The 27,764-nt window shown below is 37.7% G+C and overlaps 2 protein-coding genes across 18 annotated transcripts; both read left to right on the top strand.

The window, feature by feature from the left end:
• Window positions 1-1,018: 1,018 nt before the first annotated feature.
• LOC113308750 lies at window positions 1,019-3,938 on the top strand. Of its 2 annotated transcripts, none has more exons than XM_026557214.1 (4): window positions 1,019-1,296; window positions 1,498-1,555; window positions 2,328-2,381; window positions 3,456-3,938. In XM_026557214.1, the coding sequence occupies exons 1-4, from the start codon at window positions 1,223-1,225 to the stop codon at window positions 3,579-3,581; spliced, it is 312 nt and encodes a 103-aa protein (XP_026412999.1). In that variant the 5' UTR covers window positions 1,019-1,222; the 3' UTR covers window positions 3,582-3,938. The 2 variants fall into 2 exon arrangements, 1 of the variants encoding a protein (XP_026412999.1); XR_003340040.1 differs by having other exon boundaries at window positions 1,021-1,296; window positions 3,285-3,938.
• A 1,523-nt stretch (window positions 3,939-5,461) lies between these two features.
• On the top strand, window positions 5,462-12,100 carry LOC113309703. 16 transcript variants are annotated; one of them, XM_026558215.1, is made up of 14 exons: window positions 5,462-5,547; window positions 5,700-5,735; window positions 6,386-6,475; window positions 6,691-6,780; window positions 6,904-7,063; window positions 7,144-7,196; window positions 7,289-7,325; window positions 7,399-7,569; window positions 7,663-9,138; window positions 9,241-9,258; window positions 9,787-10,514; window positions 11,120-11,286; window positions 11,696-11,762; window positions 11,880-12,100. In XM_026558215.1, the coding sequence occupies exons 3-9, from the start codon at window positions 6,405-6,407 to the stop codon at window positions 7,885-7,887; spliced, it is 807 nt and encodes a 268-aa protein (XP_026414000.1). In that variant the 5' UTR covers window positions 5,462-5,547; window positions 5,700-5,735; window positions 6,386-6,404; the 3' UTR covers window positions 7,888-9,138; window positions 9,241-9,258; window positions 9,787-10,514; window positions 11,120-11,286; window positions 11,696-11,762; window positions 11,880-12,100. The 16 variants fall into 16 exon arrangements, with proteins under 16 accessions (XP_026414000.1, XP_026413999.1, XP_026413985.1 ...); XM_026558214.1 differs by adding an exon at window positions 6,247-6,300 and having other exon boundaries at window positions 5,462-5,735; XM_026558200.1 differs by adding an exon at window positions 5,827-6,300 and having other exon boundaries at window positions 5,462-5,735.
• The last annotated feature ends 15,664 nt before the right edge of the window (window positions 12,101-27,764 follow it).

Raw genomic sequence — 27,764 nt, 5'->3', positions numbered from 1 at the left:
GAAGAATTCGTGGACGAATTTGTTCAAACAAGGGGAGGATGATGTATTTACAAACGAAGAATACTTGGTGTGTCATTACTACTTGGGGATGCTCTCTACTATGACCACAAAGTGCTAAATTTGGTGAGTAACTACAATGGAAGGTGTAGAGGTAGAATTGTCTTCAAGCAAGGAAGAAGTTCAAGCACAAACGGAGAATACGCTTTGAAGAATTCGGGACGAATTTTTTTAAAGAATGGGAGGATGATGTATTGTGGATGTCCCATATCGATATTGATGCACCATTTATAGTCCATCCTAGAATTACTTTGAATATGCCAAGTATGCCCTTGGTGCTAGTATAAATTAGAAGACATAAGGCTAAAAGAGGAAGGTTGAGTTTTAGAATATTGTGTGAAGAATGAGAGGTTCTCTTCTTTCAAACCTAATTGTTATATCTAGGGGGAATTAGATCATCTAATTCTAGAGTATCAACTAGATGCCTCTCATAATCTTATAGTTTCCAATTTATTTGGGTAGAAATTGTAAGTTATTTGAGAAGAATCTCCATTATTAGTTTCTTCCTTTATTTAAAGGGTAAAAGAAACTAAATTGGTTGATTATTTATCCTTTTCAAGTTATAAATTTCAATTTATTTTCATTGTAAGCTTCTGCTTCTCATCAAATCATTATTTGCTTAAAATTTTGGTTAGTTTTGTTGGTGTGTTGTATTGATGACTGGCGTGACATATCTGAGAAAACTGGAAAATGTTAGTTGGTTTGCTAATTCATTTCTTGCAGTTCCACAAGTTATTGTTTTGTTTATCTATATTATAAGAGACAACGGTGTTTTCCTACTTGGACGGTCCAGATTCAACCATCTTGAGAATTACAGTTTAGAGACATAAAAGGTGGTCCAGATTCGATAATCTGGAGATTTACAGTTGAGGGACATAAAGGAAGGTCCCGATCTCACCATCTATTTTCTTGGCCGTGTTGTTAGTACGTATGAGCCCTAAACTCATTGATTATGCTGAGTTATTCTATCATTCAATGTCAGCCGTTTCGTTTCTCTTTTCCTTCTTCTCAATGAAATGAAACGCCTTTGTGAAGAGTTCTTTGTGAAGCCCTAGCTATTTTCATCGATTCTATTTCGTTTGATTGCGATTAAAACCTATCAGATGGTTTTCTCTGAGATATTTTTTCCCTTTCGTATTGATCGATAACATGGAATCATCGTTCAATGGATTTTCAAATGATTAATCGTAGAATGATTCCTTCTTTTAGCAGATGGGAGGATACATTGAATTCGCAAAGGTAAATGAACAGCCTAACCCAAAATCTTTTACACCAGATCTCTTTCAACTGATTTTCGAATGAGATTGATTTTAGATTTATATGTAAATCCAAAATTTAATCAAAATGTTTTGGATTCTCTAGGTTCGGTATTCATTGCCATAATCAACATTACAATTGTATCATGTGGGTTTTCTGATCTGTTTTCAATTTTGTTCTTAGGTGTATTTTTCCAAGTATCCTTGCTAATCCAAACAATAGCAGGAGAGAAACAATTCCGGTAATGAAAGATATTATATGTAGTTTTTTTGTGATGATTTTACTTTTGAATATTGTTATTGGTCGGGTTTGCAATCATTTCTTAAATATCATCAAATAGAACTTAGCACGTATTTGAAGTTTTAGTATGGAAATGTCGATAGTGCTTATGGGTCTGCCACCAATTAGAGCTGCAGATTCAGAAGCGGCGCATGTGTTTCAAAGACATGACTTACTTTTCTATGTATTTCCCCTTTTCTATGTATTTTCCCAAAGAGCAAAAAATATAAAATTCAATAAATATAAAATTCAATTTCATTGCGGGACATCACCAGATGGCTAAATGGAATGTGACAAAGTTCGTTGTTAAAATATTCAGAAAGGATGATGCAACGCAAGTCTCTCGCTGTATTTTTTCTTTCTTATCTTGATTTGTTTTCCATATGATCTTAAGAGGATGTTGTTTTCATTTTTAGTATGTTCATGTGGAGTTAACTCCACTTGCATGTGGTAGACAAGGATGCAGTAAATTGCTAAACCTAAATGTGGGACTACCATTGCTTTTTAACCCTCGACCATTAAATTTTAAAATTTAGATCAGTGAATAATTGTAATGCCATAGATAGATAGAAAGAAGCATAAAGATTCAAAATATAGCCATTAAATTTAGATGAAAGGTAAATATGTGTTTATTTTCTCTTCATTTTTTTTGTTAAAAGATTCTACTTTTATTAAAAAAACAAAATGGTTGGTTAATTGTATTGTGGAACTTATACAGATGTTTTCTATCACAGGTGTATGGTACAAACAGGTTCCGACAAGAAATTCTACATCGGAATTTTGTAAAGGTAAACAATTTTACATTACAATGTTTTTAAACAAATATTTGTTGCTATTTAAGTGTATCAAATGTGGCTAGGGAAGCTATTTGTGATCATAAACAGATGCTTAGGGTTCCCTATTTCCAATTTGATTGTTGTGCATGATGTATACCACATCATTCGGACAAGTAGTATGTCAGTTGAATAGAAACTACAATGTAGGTGTTAGATAGGATATTGCGCCTCTTATTTTAGTGTTCAAAACCAACTTTTAAGACGCTAACAAAGATGTAATGGTTGTCATCATGTACTCAAAGGAGATTGCACATGATTTCACTTAAAAGTTACTGTGAATTCATACGTCCATTTTTTTTTATGTAACTGAACTTTGCTTACATATTTATCACCATGAAAGAACCACAAAAAAATAGGAATGCGATATTAATGTGCATGATCTGCATATATTTTGTTGAGATTAATCAGATGTACATTTATACGACGACCTTGATTTAGCTTAGGTGTGGGTGTGCAAATACGTTAACTATTTCATTATACTCAGGTTGTCATGCCATATGCTTCAATAGATTACTTCGTTGTTATGATTTGCGGCTTTGCGCTACGTCAAAGGCCACTTATAATCTTACCATGTGACTTAGTTTGAAATGGAACAGCCTCCGGGTGAGACCATTGTGTTTCTCTAATTAGCTATGAAGCCACCCAATCCTAGAGGATGTGGGTCACTGGATGTCCCTACTATCACTTCTCCTAAACTGCGTAGACGCGCTAAAAATGAAAGATTAGATTATAAGATATAATTGTCATTTGCGGCATCATTCACGAATTATCCAATCTTATGTTCTTACTATTTGGCTATATTAATTTATTTTGTAAGCGAGTATTTTTTTTTTTATGTTCAATGCTTTTGAACAGTGGGTCTACTATAAAAGCAAATGAGTTTTACTACAAAGACGGCTTCCTACAGGAGAAATTCTTAGGGTAGTGCAATTTACCATATAAAAGTTAAATCTTACAAGCAAATATATCAGCAGTACGAAAGTGCAAATGGCAAGCTGAACGTGACTGTTTATATTGATGACTCAGTGGGTGATTTGCTATGCCTTCTTGAAGCTGATACCGGGGTCAAAAGTAAGAAGTAAGCATGGATTCAATTTCACTCCTCTCCCTGGGGTTGTGAATAAGCAGATAGAATTCGTCAAAAGCAACTAATCATCTGGTTGGGAGGGTGTATCTGGAGTTCGTTGGTTAGGATAGATACATAGCAGACCAAAAAGCTCTTGATGTTTCCTGTAATTTGCCAAAAAACTTTGGTCCGACTGTTGAGATTGTTCCTGTCTTGCCTATATCCGGTTATGTAATATTCAACTCTGACCACTTATTTCAAGCTTACTGGGGTCATGTAATTGTGGTGCTAATTTGTTAACCCTTTGCACCATTAGTAGCTTTTCAACCCATTCTTGAGTGTCTTGACGTTTCTTCTTAGATCCATATTGAACAAACATTTTTGTTTTAGAAGAATCTGAATTTGTCACTATTAATGTTCTATCCTCACTTCGGATTTTTATAGCTGATTGCTCCTTTAATCAATCAATCCAATGTTTTTAGCAGTACTTCCATTGTATTGTTTCTCTAATCAATCAATCAAATGTTTCTACCAGCACTTACATTGTTGTCGCTGAAAACGGCGTATTGTGTTTCTGCTCGGTTACTCCGTCAGGTTTTCACCCATCAATTGATCCTAGGAACGTTTAGGAGTTATAGACATTCATGTACAGTTATAGGGGTCATTGTATTTGTTTGTAAATAATGAAATCTAATGATTATACTACTGCAATAGATCTTTTTGCCTTTGAAAATGTGGGTTAAAGAGCCTATACAATGATATACAGAAAACCTAAGCTATCAGTCGAGTTATGTGAAGTATTTGAATTCGCCAACCTGAGCTCAGTTAGCAAGTGCGAACAAAAAGCGAGAATATATCGTAGGTTTTTAGTTCTTCTTCACACAACACAAAACATATTTGTACGCTAAGCCCATACCAGATATTTGCTTGGATCACCTAGATTTCTGTACTGTGATCCGATAAATGCAATCATGGGACCAAATACATAGACATAAGGCAAGCGCCGAATATGTTATGCTAACATGCGGCAATAGTAATCCAAAGTAGCAAAGCACGTGCCTTAAATTTGTAAAAAAGACATTTAACAACAACCCAAGGCGAGTACCGTTACAGCGCGGGTCATATCCTAATGTTAATACGAAGAGCAAAGTTACCACATGCCCGGTGCGTATCACGGACAAAAATCTAGTATAATAGTAAAGGAGATAAAACATTTAATCTCTAATTTTAATTGTTAAAGAGAAAGCTTCCAATGTTGAACCATATGCCAACTATGGTGCTAAAGTTTATAGTCTTTTTAACTAAAGACCTTGTAAGAGCAACCACGGTGGGCGAGTATAACCAAATATTTGGTCAAAAAAAGAGACAGAGTGGATAGATTATCGATTAAAATCCGGACCATAGACCAAATCCCAGACTATATTTGGTCCAAAACCAAGACCAAAACCAAATATAGTCGAGCGAACGTATAGTTAACGCCCCACCACCAGGCGGGTGTATAGTTAACACCCCACACCAGGCGTGCATAAAGTCCCCGCCCCACACCAGGCGTGTTTTTTACCTCCGCCCCATTTTTTTTTTTTTATTTTTTTTTTCTTTTGGGTGGGGCGGGGTTTATACTTCCGCCCCACTCTTTTTTTTAATTCACTTTATATATGGGACGGGCTTTATACCTCCGCCCCATTTTTTTTTTTTTTTTGGAATCTCATCGGGCGTACATATAGTTTACGCCCCACACCAGGCGAACGTATAGTGCACACTCAACCAAATTTAATTTTCTACCCGTAGCGTCACACACCAGGCTAAACTCAAATTTGGTCGTTTTTTTTTGGTCTTTAATGTTTGGTTATACTCGCACCACACCAGTTGCTCTAAGCTCCACGCCTCCACCTGCTAGAATCAATAAAATTCCCTTCTTTATAAATAAACTAAAAAAAAAAGCCCCCATCAAACGAGTGGCAAATGGGTGAAACCAAACGGGTGGCAAATGGGTGACTTTGTCTAAGCTGCTAGATAATCGCTCCTTCTTCTCGAGTCTCGGGAGGGATAATGGTTGGTCACCAAGACCATACATTCACAAAACAAATGGGTTTATTTTTATGATAAAAAATTTGGACCTAACTCCTCTTCACTTGATTTCATTTCAGACCTAACTCCTCTTCCTCCGATCTCTCTCACTAAAAATTCCTTCTTCTTCTCTGTAGATTCTACGTTCTTCAGTAATGGCTAATTTCTCTCAGGTAACAATATCACAATCTTCTCTCAGATATCTCGGTTTTAATTTTTTTTTTTAACTGTGCTTATGAATCTGTGTTGGTTTGTTTGATGAAGAACATTAGTACTGTTAGATTCAGAAGGAAATCGAGTAGCTATGAATTATTCGGATGAATGGCCAGATCTGGAGTAATTTTGTACACTTGCCAAACACTCCCTTAGAGAAGAGCGTAACAGTTCTCCCCCTAGTCAATCTAGTTCTCCCCTTAGTAGGCGTTAGGTTCTTTACTCACGTGCACAGTGTTTTCGATGTAGAGTGATCCAATGGTCATAAATCGAGTCCATTTCAAGATTTTCTGAATCTGTATAAAATAAAATATAGAGACAGAAGAACCCAATTTCATTAGTTCGAATTTACAAACCGTTGCAAAAACAAAAAACCCACACGATTGAAGAAAAGTAAAAGATGCAGTTGATTAATGCAATTCTACAAGCAACTCTCAATTTCATGTATTTCCCTTCTTCTTCTTGCCATAGAAGAAGAATTCAAGCACATAACCCACATGTTCTTGTGTCTTGTCCTGCTACACTGTAAGTAGTAGTACTTCATTAATTTATTCTTAATCTTTGATCTTTTGTTATGCATTCTTAGTGATTATGTTCTTTTAATCTACAGGGGATTCAATCCCAAGTCCATGCACCATCTTCCCTGCCTTGCTGTAAAACATTCTTCTTTTGGACATGTTCTTGCTACTCCTGCAACAAGGTGAGCAGGGGCAATACTATCTTGCTAATTTATGTCCTAATTGTTTATATTCTGAATTCATTCTGTGGGTTCTTGATGAACCTTGCTACATGTCAAGCAATTCAATCTTTTTTGTGTTTTTTGCTGCTACGGTGTAAGAAGTACTCCATTCTTTTATTCTTAATCTTTGATATTTTTTTATCCATTCTTAGTGTATTTATTGTTTTAATCTACAGGGGATTCAATCCAAAGTCCATGCACCATCTTCCCTGCCCTGCTGTAAAACATTCTTCTTTTGGACATGTTCTTGCTACTCCTGCAACAAGGTGAGCAGGGGCAATACCTAATTCCTATCCCATCTATTTATTTTCTGAGTTCATTGTGTGGGTTCTGATAAATGTTACTGTATGTGAAGCAATTCACTCTTTTTCTGTGCATGTGATATTTAGGAAAATTAATGCAGTACCATCTGCACTGCCTAGACACATAGAGTTCTCGTCTGATAATGAAGAAGAGCCAATGAATCAAGAGCAGTCGAACAAAGTGAGTGATGGTGAGGTTAAGAAAATGGAATTCGTGGTTAGAGAAGCCACAGTGGAAGAGTTTGAGGTAACTAGTTTTAAAAATCCTGCTTTTGATTTGCTTTTTTAACAAGATTTTGAAGGTGGGTTTGTTTGGGTTTTGTGTAGGCATCAGCATGTCTGAAAGCAGGAGGACTTTATCACTACGATGAAGGCGACCGGTTTGTACTTTCTGTGTATTCATGAAAATAGTTTCGTTCTATTCAGCTTCTGATTTCGAGATTATAACCTTGTACTTACTGTTTTTACACAGCTATGTAGACATTTACAAACTGAAAAATTTCGAGCAGGTAAACCTATTTACAGCTACAGAAAATTAGCATCCCATAAGAGTAGTATTTATTTTCTTCGTATCGAATGTAGGAATATGATTCACTATGGACGGGATATATGATGCGGGCTTTAGAACCATTCATGTGCATTATTGCTGTAAGAAACGAAGGAGAGCATGTGCCTAATGACGCGCTTAAAAATGTCATTGGAACTCTGGATTTTCGTGTCAAGTACCTGTTACAGGGGGAGACTTATCCTGAGGTGCATTATATGTGGATAATTTTCTATTTAAGTTAGCAATTTGATGTTGAGAATCACCTGAGATTTGAATGATTGAATCTCTTGATTGCCCAGGAACTTGTGAAGCCTATGAATCTCTTTAGCTCCAAAAAAAGAGGATCAGAGAAATATGACATAATCTCGAATGTAACTGTTGCTGGAAGTGCATGTCAACAAGGAGTTGGAAGCAGCATGCTGAAGTTTGCAATTGAAACTGCAAAAGAAGACGGTAAGACTCACAGGTTAGTCGGGATAACAAATCAGCACTGGCACTATATGAAAAAATGGGATTTAAGGTAATAATACTTTCACTTATCTGTTTTTCATTCAATTTCATCTAAATGACACATCTGATGGTTACTACTGATTGCTAACAATCTGGTCCTGACAAGTAAAGTTAACCTATGCATGTGCAGCATAAATCTGTAGTTAGATTTAACTCATTCTTTAGAAGTAACAAAGGTTTTGTCTTATGAGATTTTGTAAAGTCCTGACGATAGTACTTGGTGAGAGGTAGCATAAGAAAAACAATATGTACGCTATTATTTATTGTAAAGTTCATATAAACAAGTGTGACTAAGATTCAAATAAAGGAAAGCTTTGAGATTGTTAGTTGTTACTTGACATGCACTCGATTCTGCATTTTATGTCATTATCTGTTGTTTGAGATATATACATGGAAATTAAATTTTAGAGCAAACTAAACCGATATGAGCTGTTTGAGTTTTCCATATTCTAATCCACCTGATATTCTGATGCGATAATTCAAAAGTAGTAGTATTCCTGCTCCTGCACGCTGCACCTACTGTAGTTTTTGGTGAATAACTGACCACCCTATGGCTACAATGGGCCAGGCCGGTGTTTTTAAATCCCAAATAAAATAAAACAATTAGGTACAAATAAGTAGGGGTGTGCGACGGACATCTGCGAATTAGGGGTCACCCGCGTCCAATCCGTCAAAGTTGCGGATTTGGAAAATCCAACCATATCCGGCCCAATAATCCGCGGATTTCACATCCGCGGATCAGCAGGTGATACGGACCGGATGTGGATTAACCGCGGATTTAGTCAGAAAATAAAAGATGTCATTGGGTTATAAAATTTAGCCCATCAGTCCTGTTGGTATTGGAAATGAGATCTGGACCCATTAGCTTCACCTTAGGCACATTGAGCTTTAAGCAAAGCAAAAATGTGTTGCTTTCTTCCAAAATCTAGATAGAGATAACATCTATCTCCTTTAAAATCCTAAGCTCATTAGGCTTCACGTTAAACGGTGACCGTCACCCACTCATAGAATTGATCCATTTCACTTTTCCTCAAATGAGAGAAAAATAAGGATTTTCCCCACAAAATAAAGAAATTTTTTAATTAGAAAACAATCTTCCCGGAAAGAAAATCTTAAGAGAATTTTTTTTTTTTTCTTTTTTCTCATAACCCTAATATTGTTTCCCACCGCCCACGACTCTCTTCTCCACCACCTTCCTTCTCTTCCAGAAGTTTAACAGAAGATCGATTTGATTAATTTGATCAACTGGGGTTTTTTATGTGTAGGTAATAAGTTTCTCTGTTTTCCTATTTTTCATAAAAAAATCTCTGGGAAAAATCTCACATCTTCTTCTTCTTCCATTATTTGGCAATCCCACATATATCCAGTATCATCAACAACATCAGGTAATGTTCCAGTTAACACTAAGTTTACATAGATAAATAGGGTTTCGTTGATTAGGGTTTCGTTGTCATCATCATCTCTATTTTGCTAGATGTTATTAGCGTTCACTTTTTTTATTAGGGATACTTAGATAAATAGTTGCAGAGAGGTTGGATTAATCTTCAAGGTGTTTATAATCAATTTTTGGTGTTTAGTTTTACTGTTTTTTTTTTCAACTCAACTCTTTACTTGAAAGTGATTTATGTCATTTTTAATGGATTGATACCAATCACAGTGTCCAGATTCGAAGCAAAAACAATTTGTTTTCCTATACATATGATTATTGTTTTTCTCGATCTTTAAACTTTGGCTCTTAGGGTTTCTTCTAATTTTTTTAGGGATTTGAAACATTTGATTTGCAGATGAGTTACTTAATTGGAGATGCCTGAAAATTGTGGATGTTTTTGTTCCATGTAGTCAATTTATACTTTCAAGATCTAGGTGATGTTTTTGTTCTTATCATAACTGTCGAACTCTATGTTTATTTGTAGGATTGCTATGTACAAAGCACTCTACACATTTGGAAGTTATATGTATGATGTCATGGCTGCAGTTGACCAGTTAATTTGGTCGAAAAAATTCGGCAATTTGATTTATCTTAGCTATGATTTACAAAACTAATTGATGATTATGAAAAAGATTTATGTTTCTGAACAATAACTTCCTCTTTGCATGTTAGTAAAGTATGTACTTATATTTGCTACTCGGAATTAATTTATTGAGCCTCCAATAATTTTCAAATTTTATCAATCACAATAAGCTATCCAACAGTTCTACCCAAATCACTGTTCATCCTGAATTCATAGGTTGTCTATCATTATGATTGTTGGCGGTTTTGAAAAAGCTTCCAAGGTAACTAGTATTGTTCATATGCATGTGAAGTATGGATATTACCTGTTACAGATACTTGATTAGTAATCCATATTCATACAAAGTTTGTTTTTCGTCAATAATGAAACTATATTCTTTCCTTTTTTCATTCCATATTACTACTGATTGTTTCTATTACTGTTATATCCTTATAACCCTTCTTTAATCTCAAAACCATGTTCGCGTCTTCTTACATAATTCTATGTATTAGTTTTATCTGTGGTTTCAGGTGATAAAATCTGTTACGAGTTGGAATTCAATTGGAATCGAATATTTCTACAATGGCCAAAAGCCTTTGCCTGCACCTTTCTTAGAAATTGCAAAGCAGTCTCCATGGGTTGGTACAAAGGTATTACTAAAGCCCTTCGTTTTGTATATTATATAATGCAAATCAATAGTTCAGTGGTTGCTCTTATTTCTTTTACTTAGGTTGACAGTTGAGATGTTGTTTCATTTTTGTAATATGCAACTTCTAGAATGTCTTAGAACTTCCATTTCCCTTGGCTAGAAATTAAATTGGAGAGTCTGTTAGTTCTTAACTTTCATCTCTATGCCTGTTAATTGGTTCTTTCCTAGGTTTTTTACTACCAACACTTATTCCATTTCCCTCTGTTAGTTCTCTGCCCAGGTTCGCTAATATTGGGATTTTATTAAGAACACTTGGATCAATTTGTACTAATCTTTTCAAGAAACCGATATGGATTTAAGAACTTTTTTTTATTTTTGTTTTCATTTTTCCAATGCAATTTTGGAGTCTTATTAAATATTTGGATGTATATACAGATAGTGATGATATTCTGTGGAGATCCACTAATTCCTATCATTGTTACTCCTCTGGGTATGGGGAATGTGAAATCACAACACTTCACAAGATTTAGATGAATAACACAATTGCAGCTATGATCATAATGTTGGTGGCTACCGGGATCTTACACCGTTTTTCAATCAATGCAGGTTGTGTAGACCCAGTTAGTAATTTCAGTACAATGGTAGTATTATGAGTTATATATTCAACTGGAACATGGTATGAGTACACCAACCGGTACATGGGTCAATCTTATAATGGTTGGAATGGTTTGCGTGAACTGTTTCAAGGGCGCCTTGATGATGAAACCATTAGGGTAAGTGATTAAACTCATTTATATTTTTGTACGTCTTACAATAATGAGTGTTTTGTCTGATAGGTTTCCCAAATTTTTTATTCATTTTGATAATTTTCAAGAAATGTTGTCCAATTTATTCACCGTGACTCTTGAATTCATTAAACTAAATGTTACTGTACTAGACCTTGCACTTTTCTTTTAATGGTTACTTTCTTTACTCTTTCGTTTCAAAAAGGAAAAATAGGTTTACTGAGAATAGTTCACCGGTAATTATCAGTTAGTTTCTTATGAAATGTAAGAAGAACGATTGTTTACATCATTAATAGAATTACAATGAAAAATAGAGTATTTTTAAAATTCTAATTATGTTTTAAAGGTATTGTATTTTACTTTGATCTCTAATATCTCTTATTTTTTGTTGTATCAGAGTGTTAAATAATGCAATGCTGGCGAAGACTGTACTGAGAGAGGTCTTCAAACACGGTACTGAGGAGGTAATGGTTAAGTGATGCTCTAACTTTTTCTTTTTGATCATAATTTTCACATTCTCCATTTTCCTGTCTTGCCGTCTCTATGTTTTCTACCAATTCTGTTTTTCTCATTTTCTGCAGGCGTTGCTTCTTCTTTCTGCCTGTAACGTGATTACTTTGTAAATTTTATGCATAATACTGTAACATTCGTGGCAACTATTTAATTTTTTCACTGTTTAATTCGGGGTATGGAATGTTTTAATTGTCTATGTAATATATTTGATTGGTAGCAAATTTATTAGCTCATGTTTGTTGTATGGATACAGTTTATATGTTTAATAGATTGGTGATTTTTTATTCTTCTTCTTGAAGCTCCTCGAACCAAGGAACGTTGCAGCATCACCTTGAAGCCGCCCACCAATTTGTCGGCTCTACAACATTGCCATCACCTCTCCATTCTAATATTTCTATTTTATTTTCAAATTTAGCTGATAAAAACACCAAAATTACCTATTTTTTGTCTGATATATCAAGTTGAAATATACCAAAAGTTATAATGAAACTTTAAGTTTGCTAATTTGTAATAAAATGGTGGTGGTTAATTCTGAGTATGGGGCGAGCCGAAGCCGAGCCAAGCATGCATTGAGACGGGACTAGGCGAAACCGAACCACACCACATCAAAAAGCTAAGCATGCAATGAGACGGGGTGAGGCGAAGCCAAGCCACACCAAATCAGAAATCCTAAGCATATTGGGACAGGGAGGGGCGAGGCGAAGCCGAGCCACACCAAATTAGAAATCCTAAGCATCATCGGGACTGGGCGAGGCGAAGCTGAACCACACCAAATCAAAAATGTATGTGGACGGAGCGAGGCGAAGCCGAGCCACAACAAATATAAAATCCTACGAGGCAGAGCAGGGCAAACCTCCACGACACCAAATAAAAATGCACGACGAATGAGGAAAAACCACATCACAACAAACTAAAAATATGGTTAAAAGCAAAAAGAAACAAATGATGATTTTTGGATCTTCCCGAGCGGCACAAAATCTAGTAAGAATTAGTAAGATCAACAATTTAACTCAAGCGCTTATTCACGCAGACGTTTAGAAATCAAGCTTTGTTGTTTTAGAATAATTGTGGAATTTTGAACCATTCACACATTAATTTCTGAGATATCACTGTCAATACTTGAGCAATCGATAACCTCACCACTTTGTAACATCAAATAAAATTCATACTTCCAATACCATCCTTAATAGTAAATCAAATACCCTTACTTCCCTACGGTGCGGATAAATCCGCAGACTGCAAAGTCTAACCGCACCCAAATCATGTAAATGTGCGGATTTGAGAATCTCGTTCGTGTCCGACTCATAGTTCTTGCGGATTGGGTTTCACTCGTAATTTTACGGACAGATACGGGTGAAATCGGCGATTCCGATTTTTTTGCACAACCCTACAAATAATCCAATGACAAGTCCGGAAATGATATGTTGACCGAATGATATCCCGTTTTTCTTATCCGCGTACCGTGTGTAAGAGCAAGTCTTATGGTGGAATTCATCCATCTTCCATCTTCCATCTTCCACGCCACCTCAGCACTTGGAACTGTGGATGGAAGCGCAAATGTAATGGTGGAATAGTAGAAACGCTATTCTTAATGGAGCTAAAAAAACGCAATTAAGAATGGAGCTAAAAAAACGCAATTAAGAATGGAGCTTTTTTTTCAGCCGTTAGATTTCAACAACTCATTTTAAATCTACGGATAAAAAAAACGCAATTTTTAATGGCGTTTTTTTAGCGCCAATCTTATTTGCGTTTAGCGCTATTCTTATTGGCGTTTAGATGGATTCCACGAACCCTTCCACCAAACCATGGAACCCTCCTTGGATTTTTTGTGGAAAGCCCCAACTTGGAAGCCACTAGATTTGACATAAAATTTTTCCACACTTGAAATAGGTTGGATTTCACCATAAGACTTGCTCTAATAAGAACATACACGGCCATTACCAATCCAAGTGTTGAGAGCTTGGGTCTCATCCGTCGGTTTCCATATCTTTTCCTATCGGGACATTTTGGTGTAGAAAATGTCGGTAATGTAGCAGCTGCAGCTCCCTAACAGGTCCCGAATTTCACTGATTAGCTCAATTTTCGTAACTTTGATTTTAGAAAAACGAGGTATTTCTCAGAATATTTCGAGCGAGAAAACGGATGATGTTTGTTAACTAAGAATCCAAGTAACTGCACCCAGCAAGTAACATTTGGTAATATGATAATGAATAACATTTGGGATCAAACTAACGACAACTCAAATTTGGTCCCTAGCATAACTGCTACCGCAGAACATATTGATAAAAATCTCGATAATTTGTATTTTGAGTTGCCACATGCTCAAACCAATAGTTGCATTTTAAGTCCTGACTACTACCCGTTGAACAGGACCATAAAATTAAAATAACTGACACTTCCCACCCTCCACACACGAATACCAGCTAAGGCTAAATCTAATGGTGTGCTAATCTAGCATCTAGATTGACAGTTAGGGTAATATCCCAAGTTCTATGACAGTGCTAATCTAACATGCTAGTCGCATAATCAAATAGCTAGCGCGCGCTGAACAATTCCGCGCAAAACAGTTTTGCACTGTTCGCTTAATGGAACAACGCATGACCAGTCAAACTGGTTGATTGCGCTGAACCATTCCGCGACAGCGCTGAACCATTTAGCGCAACGGAAATTCCCATATCAACTGCAACATCGACTTTCTTGTCCATTTCTTCATCTTCTCTTCTTTTCTTTTTCATTTTCTTCTCCACTGCATGATTAACTTCCATACGATTTCTTCATCATTTCTTCAATTCGTTCTATGGGTTTGATCAACATCAAAATTGGAATCATTTGAGGTGGTTTGGTGCGATTCCGTCAATGAAATCAATTAGGTAAGAAATTTAAGTTTTTAGTTTTATGATTTTTTATTATGATGATATTTTGAGGAAATTGATGATCGATATTAGTTATTTAGGTGATATATGTTAGTCTTGTATGATTTGATTTAATTATTTGTGATGATTTTTTTCTTTTTTAGGATTTAATTTGATTATTTGTGATAAAAAAAAAGAAATTTTCATTATTTATGATGAAAATGAATGATAATTTGTATGATTAGTTTGTGGGTAAATTTATATGATTATTTGTGATGAAAATTTGTAGGTAAATTTGAATAAATTTAGTTAGTCTTGTGATTTATATTTTTTTCATATTCGTTATTGATTGTAGTATGAGTATGGATGATTTGCTAGATCGTTTGGATATAGTATCGGCAAAGAATAATGATAGACATGTATGTCAAGATGTTACGGATGATCCTCGGAATGTAAATTTTAGAAGTAGCTTGAAAGAGGTTGAAGCATTGGGGAATATGATTGAGGTATAACTTCGTTAGGTAATACCAATAAATTTCTTGACGAATGGTCAACCAAAGGTAAGCATTTATCTTGCATTGTTATGGTACTTGAGTATTGGTACTATTATTACTGCCACAACATGCAACCCTTACTTTGTCAGACACCGAGATGTTTTCCCAAAAAATTCTCTCTTCAAGAAGGCTAACATTATATCAAGGAAGAGAGGACAAGGAGGAGGCCAAAAGGATACGAGGAAACACCCAGTCTCCAAAGCAAGAGCACATATTGACACTAGAAAAAGTGCATCATGTATTTGGCAACCATGGGTAGATAGTGAGTTTTATGTGGGAGAACATCATGACCACGCACTACAGTTATCCAGAAGAAGAGTTATGTTTTTTGACGTGGAAAAAACAAATACAAGAGTTAGTTGTCACTTGGTTGAGAGATTCCAGAGGCAGATAGCAGGTGAGATTCTAGTCCTAGCAAATCCTCCAAATTTGCAATCAGCTGTGTACATAGAGATTGTAGATGTAGGCGTCAATCAGTATTATGCAATCACTGAGGATCAATATAACAGTTGGTGGAATAATAAGAGTGTTGGACCTTATCTCACTGAGTCATACCAAACATAATGTCGATGAGATAACATTGGGTAGCACAACTGTTCCTCGCCATTTGTTTCCTAATCATCCACCTCCTAACATGATGTCACAAAACTATACGCATGACACAGAAAATGAGCCCCTGTCACAGGTACCAGAGATAGATTTCACTTTACCATTACCCAATGAAGTCGGCATGGAAGAGCGAGTACGAGTTCCAAGGCGTCCTTGTACATGTAACTTTTCCCAGATGGGTTTGATATTGGTAAGTACATTTACATTTGTTTGCATTATCATTTTAAGTTTCTTGAATATTTAGCTAAATCTCTATATTTTATACTTGTAGGAGGACTGCTATAGATTTATGGAACAACAATATTCATTCGAGTTTGGAGTTCGTGAAGTCGTATGGACGGAGTCATTGCGTCGAGCTACAACTTCATGTTCCTCATCTGATAGATCTTCTTCTTCTTCTTCTTCAATACCATCTGTCTTTTCCCAACAACCAAACAATCCAGAAGATCTCACATTGGGTGATACATATTCACAATGGCCTATAGGACAAGAATTTACACTCCTAGGTGTGAACATGAAGCTACTACATCACAAGATCAACAACAACATCACCAGAGCAATGAATTTACCGATGCGTTGATGGATGAAAGCGTTCCTAACGTTGTTTATGATACTGAATTCACCCAACCACCCCGTGATTTCTTTTGATTGAATGAAAGTACTTGTAGTGTTTATGAAAGTACTTGTAGTGTTTATGAAAACATATGTAGTGTTATTTCTTTTTTATGGAGTGTTATTTGTTATGGCGTATTTTAAGTGTTTTTTTTTATGGCGTGTTTTAAGTGTTTTTTTTATCTTCGGTTAATGATAACAACTCACAATTGGAATTATATGATGAACCAACACCCTTGGATCATGATTTTCGTGAGCATGAAGTGTTTTTTGAAGAACCAACCCAAGAAAGTAAACAAGTTCAACATACAAGCATCCCCAACACACAGGTAATGCTGCTAAGAGGTCGAAAATTTGTTTTTTTTGAAACCGCCATTTTTTCTCTGAAAAAGCTTGGTGCCGGCATACTCGTAGTATGAATACCACGCCGGCACCACCAGAACCGGCACGGTATTCATACTATTTCCATGCCGGCAAAAAATATCCTCCATTTTGAAACAATTGCCGGCGTGGTCTTCAACCAAAAAAATCCATGCCGGCACGCAGTTAACTTTTTACCTACCACCGAATATTCCATGGAATATCCAAACCGGCGTGGTTCAGTCCTAACTTTACCATGCCGGTACCACAAGAAAAACATCTAGGAGTTAAAGATTTTTGAACTTAAATACGGGCGAGGTATATAAATTATCGAGCACGCCGGCACCGGATACCGGCGTGGTTTATAAATTATGGACAAAGCCGACACAAAATACCGGCTTGAAACTTTACATATCGAGCATTCTGGTACCACTAGAAAAATATTTAGGTCCTCTTTTTCAAGTGCAGTTCCGAAATGCCGGAACATTATTATGGAATGCCGACACTTGTTTCCGGCTTTGGTTGTTTTGGCGGAACTGTCGTCGAGCATGCCGGAAATAGTACCCGGAATAGTAATTTTTTTTTGAACTAATTAAATTTTCTTTTCATTCATTCCTTATATTGTGACATACATTGATCCAACAAATTCCAAACCGCTTGGTCCGGATACGTCCGAATACTATAAAATGCCTCTGGTATGTTACCAAACAATACTTTTCACCTAGTTTTTAGAACTTTATGTGGGGACTTCTTGTAATGAACCTTATAATCTTCCATTGTTGTCCTAATGTAGGGAATAAAATCTCCAGAGGAAGCAATTGCTTGGGAAAAACAGACGGCTCTTAAGAACATGTGTGTGTTGGTGAGGAATACCCAACGTTCAGATAATCGTTTTGAGATGGTTTGCGAGAGAAGTGGGCAATACAAGAAGAAGGATAGCCATAAGAGAAAGGGTTATGTATATCCAAAGAAGACTAATAGGGTATACAAGACTCGCTACGGGGAAAGATAATTGCCCCTTTAAGCTTGTATTCTATCTAAGAGACAAAGAAAATGAATGGGATCGTACGGTGTGGTTTGGCCGTCATAACCACCGGGATCCGAAAGATTTTGTTGGTCACTCCCTAGTTGCGAAGCTAAAACCTCATGAATTCGAGGATGTAAAGATAATGATCAAAGCATGTATCAAACGAAGAGTGACTCTCAGAGGCTTCAAGGAAAAGGATGATCAAAACGTTTCTTCCCTAAGTACAATTTATAACGCACAAGCAACCATTAGAAGGGTGGAATGGGAAGGGAGGACCGTTATGCAAGAATTTGAGAAGATTGTTTGGGATTACAACCACACGCGTATCATTAAAAGAGGATCGGACAACAAACCCCTTCAAATATTCATTGCGCATCCTTTGCTTTCACAATTGGCTCATACATGTTGTGGTGTTCTTATGATGGATTGCACATACAAGACAAACAAATACAACATGCCGTTGTTCAACATCGTAGGGCAAACATCGGACAAGGTATCATTCACATTGGCTTGTTGTTTAATGGAAAACGAGAGGGATCACAATTATCATTGGGCATTATTTGAAATTATTGTTCCTGGAAAATCAATTTCCGAGGGTGATCATAACCGATCAAGATGACGCACTAATGAATGCTATATCCGACGTATTTACGGATGCACAAAATTTCCTATGTACATATCATATAGGTCAAAATGTGATAAAAAATTGTCATGCTTTGTTTGAACCCTCTAAGGCGGATATTAAGAAGAGAATGGTTGCTCAACTAGAGGAAGATGTTCGCAAGAAGAAACTATCACCCGAAGAAGAAGAACATGAAAGAGGAAAGATTAAAGAGCGAGTGGACAAAAAACACGATGAAAATCATAAAAGGTGGTTGGAATTTCTAAAGGATTGGGAGAAAGTTTATTGGTCTGTTACCGAGGATATATATGAAAAGAGATTGAACATGTTTATTGCCAAATATAATGAAGTGTATCCAAGTGCCGTCTCATATTATCGGGATAAATTGTTGGATAAGTTCAAGAAAAAATTTGTGCATGGATGGAAAAATCGGTATAGACACTACGGGAATGAAGCAACTAGTATGAAAATTCTTACATAGGTTTGATAGATAGTACGAGACCAAGAGTCCTTGTAGCCAAATAGATGCCCCAGATCAAAAGAAGCTACACCCCAAATTCTACCACGATCAAGGTCAGGTATCATGTCATCAATATGAGGAAGGTGTGAACCTTTAACTTTTACTTTGCTTGTGCCCTTACCTTGTGTCAGTTGTTGACTTGGCCCACCTTGTTCCACTACTACTTGGGTTTGGGTTTCTAATTGACTTGGATCAATCTCATTATCTTCCTCCTCACTTTCCTCTTCATCTTGCTCATCTTCCTCCTCAACTGCTCCGGTAGGTTCACGGATTGCGAGTTTACTACGGTCACGGCCACTCTCCCAAACTTCACCTCTTGTAGATGCCCACAAACGCTTGTTGCGACCTTGTTCTTTCCCTCTAGGAGGCAGAGATTGAGGAGTTCCAAGACCGTCCTTCCTTCTTTTCTTAATGCCATCATCTTTAGTTTTTCGTTTGTTAGCTTCATTGGCTTTAGCCCTATTTAAAAAGAAGCACGAAATAATTCAAAAGAAGCACGAAATAAATATAAGACAACTAACTTTCATTTCTAATACCGGCATAGATACACATCATGACGGCATATAATCATCACTACCGGCATACCTTAACAAAGTATCGACCATGCCGTGACCAAAACCAGCATAGTAAATTCAAACCATTACATGCCGGGAATCATTTCCGGCATTGCCAAATAATTGTCGTGGATGCCGGTAATGTCTAGTAAGTTCCTGGATACGAAAACACCTTTGCCGGCACAAACGTAAAATTGAAACACATGCTGTAACAAGGTACCGGCATGGAATATAACCTAAAACCTATGCCAGTAACCATAAGAAAATCCTAGGGTTCTCTGTTTATTAGAAGCTCAATACCGGCATGATATTCAACCTAATATTAACGCCGTAACAGAGTTCCGGTGTGGTCTTCATCCTAAATCGAATGCCGTGACAAAGTTCCGGTTTGGTATTCAACCTAAATCGAATGCCGAAACACAGTTTCGGTGTGGTCTTCATCCTAAATCGAATGCCGTTACACTGTTCCAGTGTGGTATTCATACTAAATTGAATGCTGTAAGCTACTGAAACTCAACTGTTTCAGTTAGGGTTTGCGATTTTGACCTAAACCCATAGCTACAAATCGACTGAAACACTAATTAAACAGTTCTAAATCACTTACCTTCTCACAGAAGCCATGTTTACGAGAAGTTGGTTGTCTGAAGCCTCTTGTTCTTCTTTCTCTTGCTCTTGAGCAGTCGAAGCAATCCTCTTTTCTTGTTTTTTTTGAGCAATCGGTTTTGATTTCGATTGGGCATCTAATTTCTTTCTTGGAGGCATTCTTATGGGTTGGTTTTAATCGACGAAGAAATTTTTGATTGAACGATTAATCGTAGAGTATATGAAGAACGATGAAGAAGAGGAGAGGAAGATGGAAGATTTTTTTTTCAAAACCTAAACCTAACACACGAGTATGCCGGTACTCAAATGGGGGATAACTGATTTTGTATTTGGTTTTGATTTTAAGTTTTTTATTTTGTGGGAAGGGTATAACAGTCTTTTCATCATGTTTTTTAATTAATCAAAGGGTATTTTAGTATTTTCGTCCCAAAAAACACCCCTTAGCAGACCCCTTTGGTTGGGGGAAGTAATTCATATCCCCCAATTAATTTTGATATCCCTCAATCGTGTTTTCTTTTTATTAACCAGAAAGTTATCTATTATAACTGGTTTTCTGCCTAATTATTCTACAATAAGGAGAGCCGGAATGTGCACCCCATTTTTAGAAGGGTGCACAAATTTACACTCCTTTTATAGCTTATTTCCATTTTAATTCCAATAACAACTCAAGTTTCTTAGTACTTACAAGATTTATGATCTTTTTTTATCTAAACCATTCATCATTTCTTTAACGACAGAAAATGTATGAATATATCCTTGTAGAGCCCTAAAAAAGGTATTTTGCTGATATGACAGAAAATGTATGAATATATATCCTTGTAGAGCCCTAAAAAAGGTATTTTGCTGATATGAAATTCAAGCAATTGTTTGTTTCGAAAAGCATCTACAGTGGTACTTGTATCTAAGTTCATTAAGACAGGTGTCATCCAATTATAAAAAACATAATCTAAAAGAATTAAAAACCAAAGTTAAAATAGTTTTAAGATGAAAATGATTGATGACGTGGGTTTGGATAAGATTATTTAAAAAAGATACTCTCATCCAAACTCAGATAGACAAATCAGATACAATTTTAACCATACAACAACCATTAGAGCATCTCCAACAAAAGGAGAGAATTTTATTTCATCATGACACATAGTATTTTAGACCCTTATATAAATTAAATCTATCTTAGAGAAAATCTTATCTAGATCTTCGGGATGACCTCCATGTCATCTTTTTAACATTTTTTATTAATTATTAATTCTAATAAATGTTTCTATATCAATGTATTATTGGATAAAGAGTATTATATTAACTAGTTGGAAGCCTAACAAGCTAAGCTCCAACAACGTACTACTACAATAGTTAAATAGGTTGTCGTGCTACCCTACCAGCGAGCCTCATGAGGAACCACGCCAAGGGAGCCGAAGCGGATAGGGGGGTTGTGATTATGTCGTAAGGGGGAAAGCTAACTCTACCTTTCATGTCAAACTCTGTAATATTGCGCCATCGTAGACTCGAACCTGAGACCTCCTAGAACGCATTGAACCTCCGTGGAACAGGGATGACCAGCTGAGCTAGGTGGCCCGTTTTTGGAAAAAAGAAATCAATTTATTCCTTATCCATAAAAACAAATCCTGAAAATAAGACCCCACACTATTGGAGACGGTTTACGAGCCAAACATTGTTATTTTTGCCACATGTATAAAACCCCATAAATAAGGATCTAAATAAAATTCCATGTGGGATATTTAGCACCCATTGTTGGAGATGCTTTGAAAGATTTTTTTTAATTATTATAAATCTATGATATTTTAGGTGGCAATATTTTTAGATATCAAAACTCCATTAGAGATGCTCGTAGTTGCTCCAACTATCATTAAATCTTACGGGGAAAAAAGTTCATCGTTTTAACCATGTGAAATTGTCACCTTCATTCAGTCCATCTGTCATCAAATCAATCGCAGAAAATCCACCTTCTTCAACTGGATTTACCTATAAGTTTTTTTTCTTTTTTTTTTATCAGTCACTCATAAACTTATATCAAAGCTCCATGAATAAGATTGATTTGATGATTTAAGTTTTGTCATTAAAGATGACGAACAACCAACCATTGTCCTTATGGGAATTCAAATCATAGTTTAACTTATTTTAGGAAGATGACATTTGAGGAATCAAAATTGGTTTGTTTGACACTGTTAGATTTATAGTGGAATACTCGAAGTTGTAAGAATAAATAAATACTAGGAAGGACATAAGTGCATTTTTGACAGTTTCTAAATAAAATTAAAAATTTCATGCGTGTATTCTGCCGACTTATGGACGAAATTCTTGACGAAAGAAAGTTTTACTAATATTAAATTTCTATGGGAAGTAACGCTAAATTAGCAATCCTCATCGGGGAGGAAACATAAAATCCCTCCTTCGGTATCGACTGTTTTCGTGAAAATCTTGACCGAGTACTGGGCCATGGGTTGCACACATATGGGTACTAATCTAATATGGACACAGTAACGAGTGTTCCGTACGTCAACTTCAAAAAAATTCTAATATAAGAACACGTAGCACACATAAATGTTTTAAAAGAAAAATATATAAAGTATCGTAATCTAAAGACTTAAAGACCTAGACAAATAAAACTCCCACGTTGAACGGTAAGGAAACCCTCACTTCTTATCAGTCGAAATAAGTCTTTCGTGGCTTTTGTGAAACGACAGTGTTGATGGTGGTTTTTAGTTCATGGCTAAAATTGTAAAATCCGTATTTAATGCGCTGTCATCCTGCAAGGGGTAAATCCATTGGAAAAGTGACGAGTGCAAAAAACCTCCCCCTCATTAAGCAATTCAATATATATGAAATTCACTCAGAATGGTGCGCGTAGTAGCAATCCCAAATATTCTGTGAATTCTATTTCCTAGCAACATTATTAACTAATGCATGACTTGCCTAGTATTTTCCCATGCTATATTTCCAGCCGAACTCTCATCATTGACATGACATGACGATATATGTTCACTCTCAGCAAAGTAGCATGAGTCTCCCGAAGTGTCAGTATTGAGACCTGCATGGAAGTACTCATATAGGATGCATCACCCTCTGACAAAGAGAATCTCGTATCCACGCGCTTTTAAGTTAGCTCGATCACGCTTAAATTCCTTAAGGAAAATCTAGACTGTTAATATCAGTCTCACAAACTATCACGGCCACACAATTTGACTGCGTGTTTCAACAAGCCTAGATCACTCTTGACAGAACTAGGCAATCATCATATTGATCGCCGGTGGGCCCACTAATGCCTCAACCGGTCGCACTCCATTCATCACACTTCAGCGCCACCAAACGCCAACCCCAAACGTGTGTGATCGCGTTGTTGAAGAAAAGCTCAAACGAGCTAGACCGTCCAAAACGGTCTCAAAAATATCACGACCGTCCAACTTCGCCAGCCTAGTTGGACGGCTTGGATCTTCCTACAAACGATTAAGGAAGTGCCGATATGTTCATTGGCGGCCCAACTTTCCCCTTGGTCAACCAACTTGCCTGTGGAAAGCCTATAAGGTGCTCAACCATTTGCCCAAACTTGAGAAAACACGTTGTGTTCAAAACCCTAATTTGGGTCGCGCCAGTTTACAAATATCGCAAATCGATCGTGTCCGTCCAATTTAGCTAGCCTAATTAGACGGCTTATATCGCGTTGCAGATGATCAAGGGAGTGCACATGGGTCCACCGCCGTCCCAATTTTATCCCCACTCGATCAACTTTCCCAAGGGAAGTAAATGGCACGCCAAACCGCTTGAACGAACTAAGGTGGATGTGGCTGTATCAAAATCCTAATTGGGGTTTACGGCAACACACTAATGTCGCCAATTGATCACAACCATCCATCTTTGCTGGTCTAAACGGGCGGTATAGATATAATTTCAGGCGGTCCCGAGGATGTCAGTGTGATCACCGTCGACCCACCTTTACACATGGCCGACCGACCTGTTCAAATTAGGGCTCGATGCCTCGGTACGCTCGCCCAAAGATGGATTGGCCGCACGGCCTTTAAACCCTAAATTGCATCAACGACAATATGAAACTGCCTCAAATCATCTTGTCCATCCAACTTTGCTATTCTTTTTGGATGATGTAGATTTATTTCCAGCAAACCAACAAAGTAGCATGGTGATCACCGGCCACCTCTTTCACGGGGAGCGATCGACCAAGTGATGGCTCGTCCTTGCGACCTTCAAACGATCACCCAAAGATGGCCGGCCATGCTTCTTCTTTTAAGACGCCCAATCCGCGACTTATTCAATCGAGCTCTAAAACAACGATGCATCATGCACATCGATTATTTTGAGCTGCTTGCTCAAAAGCGATGCTTTACATGCATCAAACACATACAATATTTTATGAATGCAGACTCTATAAATAACTTAGTTATTTAACCTAATAGCACCACATGCTATTCTTTGCGGCAAGTATTACGACTTGACCCACTTACTCGAGACATCGAACATGTCAAAAACTGGGGGATACTTACTGGGGTATTGGTCTGGCGGTTTACAACGTGCGGCGTGCAACGCGCTCATTATGAGAACGTGTCAGGAAAAGACGAACGGTTGACAACGATAAGAGTAGTGGACGAAGATGTGACCACGTGATGATCATCACTTCTTACACGACCCCACTACTCCACTACTTAACCTCCTCCACTTCCTACGAGATCAGGGTTGCGCTCAAATGACTTGTATAAATAGGTTTTCAACCTATTTCGACAGTGACGGAACAAATGTTGTTAATGCAGTATCCAGAAAACACGCAGAACTGATAGCTTACATTACACAAGCCAGTTCCACATTCTGATACAAGTCATAAATAGCCAAACCTTCATAATTCAATATTCTGATCTCAAACACCTTCTTCGCTTCCCTCCCAAAGATCAACCCCATTTCCTTCAATTTGTGACCGAATTGAGTCTGAAACGACCATTTCTTGGTTTAGGCCAGAGTCTTACAGATTGATCTCTCGAATCTGAAAGTACTCCGTGCATTGCATTGTTTAGGGCTAGAATTCGTTTCTCATCAACACACCCAAATTTACCAAAAACAGCAGAACCAGTTTTTACCCTCAAACAACTGGCGACCACAGTGGGAGATTAATCTCTCGGTTGTGAAGTCAATTTTTCAATTCCCAATTTAATTTCCCTGATTTTAAAATGGTGGATCTTAGGTCTGGATCAACAACTAATTCAGACGGTACTAGCGCTGACAACACTCTTGGCGATGATATCCCTGTCAGCGGCACTATCGTGCAACCCTCCAATACGATCAATGCATCTCGTGGTACCACATCCTCTACCACTAACACCAACAGAGCAGGAAGCATCCCCTTGGGAATGACACCTCCTATTACCAGTTCTAGAGCCGCTGCAAACCCTAATATTTCTTCAAGTGTAACGCCTCCGGTCGTCACAAGAGCAAGTGCTACTCCTCCATCAGTACGAGAAGCTGGAGGAACCAGGGGAAATCAACCCCATATCACTATCGCTGATTTGATGGAAAGGCAAGAATTTCTTGCTAAAGCTCAGACAGACATGGCTACAACTCTGAAGGAGGTGCTCACTTTTCTCAAGACGTTAACGGAGCGGTTACCACAAGAGCCACGTCAACCTGCGGAGCCAATAAGGACTACTTTTAACGCTACTGGTACAAGCGCTTCAACAGGGAGAGCCTTTATAGATGAAGAAGTGTGTGTTGCTCCTGAACGTCCGTGGGAGAGGAATCATCCATCCAATTTCATTACGCACGAGGATTTGGAGCGACTCCTCCAAAATCGAGGCAAAGAAAATCCAGTGGACATGCACCAGCATCAACATCCGTACCCTCATGACGTGCAAAGGGTTCCTCTTCCGAGGGGATACTCTCCTCAATTCTCCCTCTATGATGGAACTGGTAATGCTCGTGAACATATCTCTCGTTTTATGGAATCTTTAGGGGAACATGAATACAACCATGTCCTCCGCCTAAAGTAATTTTCAAAGTCACTTACTGGAAGAGCATACACCTGGTACAATAACGTCGCACCAAACAGCATATCCAACTGGTGTGAGATGGTCACCGCTTTCTACAAGAAATATTTCTTCGTGTCTGAACAAATTACTTTCTCATACTTAGGAAGAATGTTTCAATGAAACAATGAGCATCCAAATGATTATATCAAGAGATTCAGAATTCAAGCTTTAGATTGTCACGACCGAACATGACTGAGCAGCAGTTGGTAGAATCGTGCATTAATGGTATGGTTCCTATCTATCGTGCTTTACTGGAAAACTTGCGTTTCCAGACGTTCTCCAAACTCCATGAAGCCTCTAAGCGTTCGGCTACGACCGCACCAGCGCTGTTAGAGAAAGCCAGACCGGTCAGGGGTGAAGATGCACCCGAAACTCGAGGAAATAGACGTCTCATCAACAAGCAATATAGCACCGGTCCTTTTGTGAGCGTGGTAGGTGAAGGAGGAAAAAAGAAAGCTCTATCGGCGGAACAACAACCAAAGCGTGCAGCACTGGTACAGACAACCTCATCCCGGAAAGCTGCTAAGACTCCCGCGCAAGAAACTGGGGATGTTGCGTCGGACTTCCCATTTACGATGAACGAGGTCATAGAACTCCTGGAAGCATGGATTCAAGACGACGTCATCAAGCTACCTCCTCTCAGGCGTCCACCAACCGAGGAAGAAATGGCAAATCCCAAATATTGTCGTTACCATAGGTTCGTCAATCACCCAACTAGTGACTGCAACAAGTTGAAGTGCATTTTCAAAGAAAAAGTGGATGCGGGAGAAATCCAATTAGGAAATGAAGGCGTTCACAGAGATCCTTTTTCTGTCAGGAGTTGCCTGATTTCTGGGGACTCCGCCCACAAAACCGTACAGTCTATGATGGGGCATTTATGTGAAATCCTGTATTTCTCCAAACCGCAGCGTCAAGATATATTTGCATACCTCAACCGTATTGTAACAGGAAAGCGTTTATTTCTAGTCAAAGAGGTCGTTTCCAAACCTTAATCTTTTTCGTAAAGCGCGACTAATAAATGCAACTGGGGACTCTTAACCGTCGCCCATTTTAAGGATGTCGAGTTCGACAACACGCTGATTGATGCGGCCTCTGATTTCAACATTGTCACCGTCAAGACCCTAAGAGCTGCAAAGGTTTCAAAGCAGGAAGTTGTTCACAACCCAACCATAATCAAAAATTCAGAAGGAGAAGCCAGAGATGCTTACGGGTACATCGATCTTGAAATTAAGGTGGGAGATGCTCTAACACACGCTAAATTTCATATAGTTAAAGAGTATCCGAGTTATGATCTGGTCCTGGGGTGCTCATGGATACACGACAATAAGGCGAAGCTAGGAGTATGTCTTTTGCCGGTGTCTATACCAGAGAGGATCTCCAACAAGCCATCCAATCCCGAGGACTACTTGTTTCCATATAAAACACTCACAAATGTGACGCAACTTCCTGGAGAGAGCCCGTCAGCATACCTCTAAAGGTTCCGAGCCCAAGTAAGTCTTATTGAACAACCCTTTTTGCAATCAGTCACTCCTCCTTCCGCTAAGGCTCGAGGACTCGCTTCAATCAATAATCCTGCAGCCACGAGGATATGTGAATGGG

The sequence above is a fragment of the Papaver somniferum genome, chromosome 9 (assembly GCF_003573695.1).
Source record: "Papaver somniferum cultivar HN1 chromosome 9, ASM357369v1, whole genome shotgun sequence".
NCBI classification, from domain to species: domain Eukaryota; kingdom Viridiplantae; phylum Streptophyta; class Magnoliopsida; order Ranunculales; family Papaveraceae; genus Papaver; species Papaver somniferum.
Note: the sequence above shows the minus strand (reverse complement) of the source record. Positions and strands in the feature narration are given on the sequence as shown.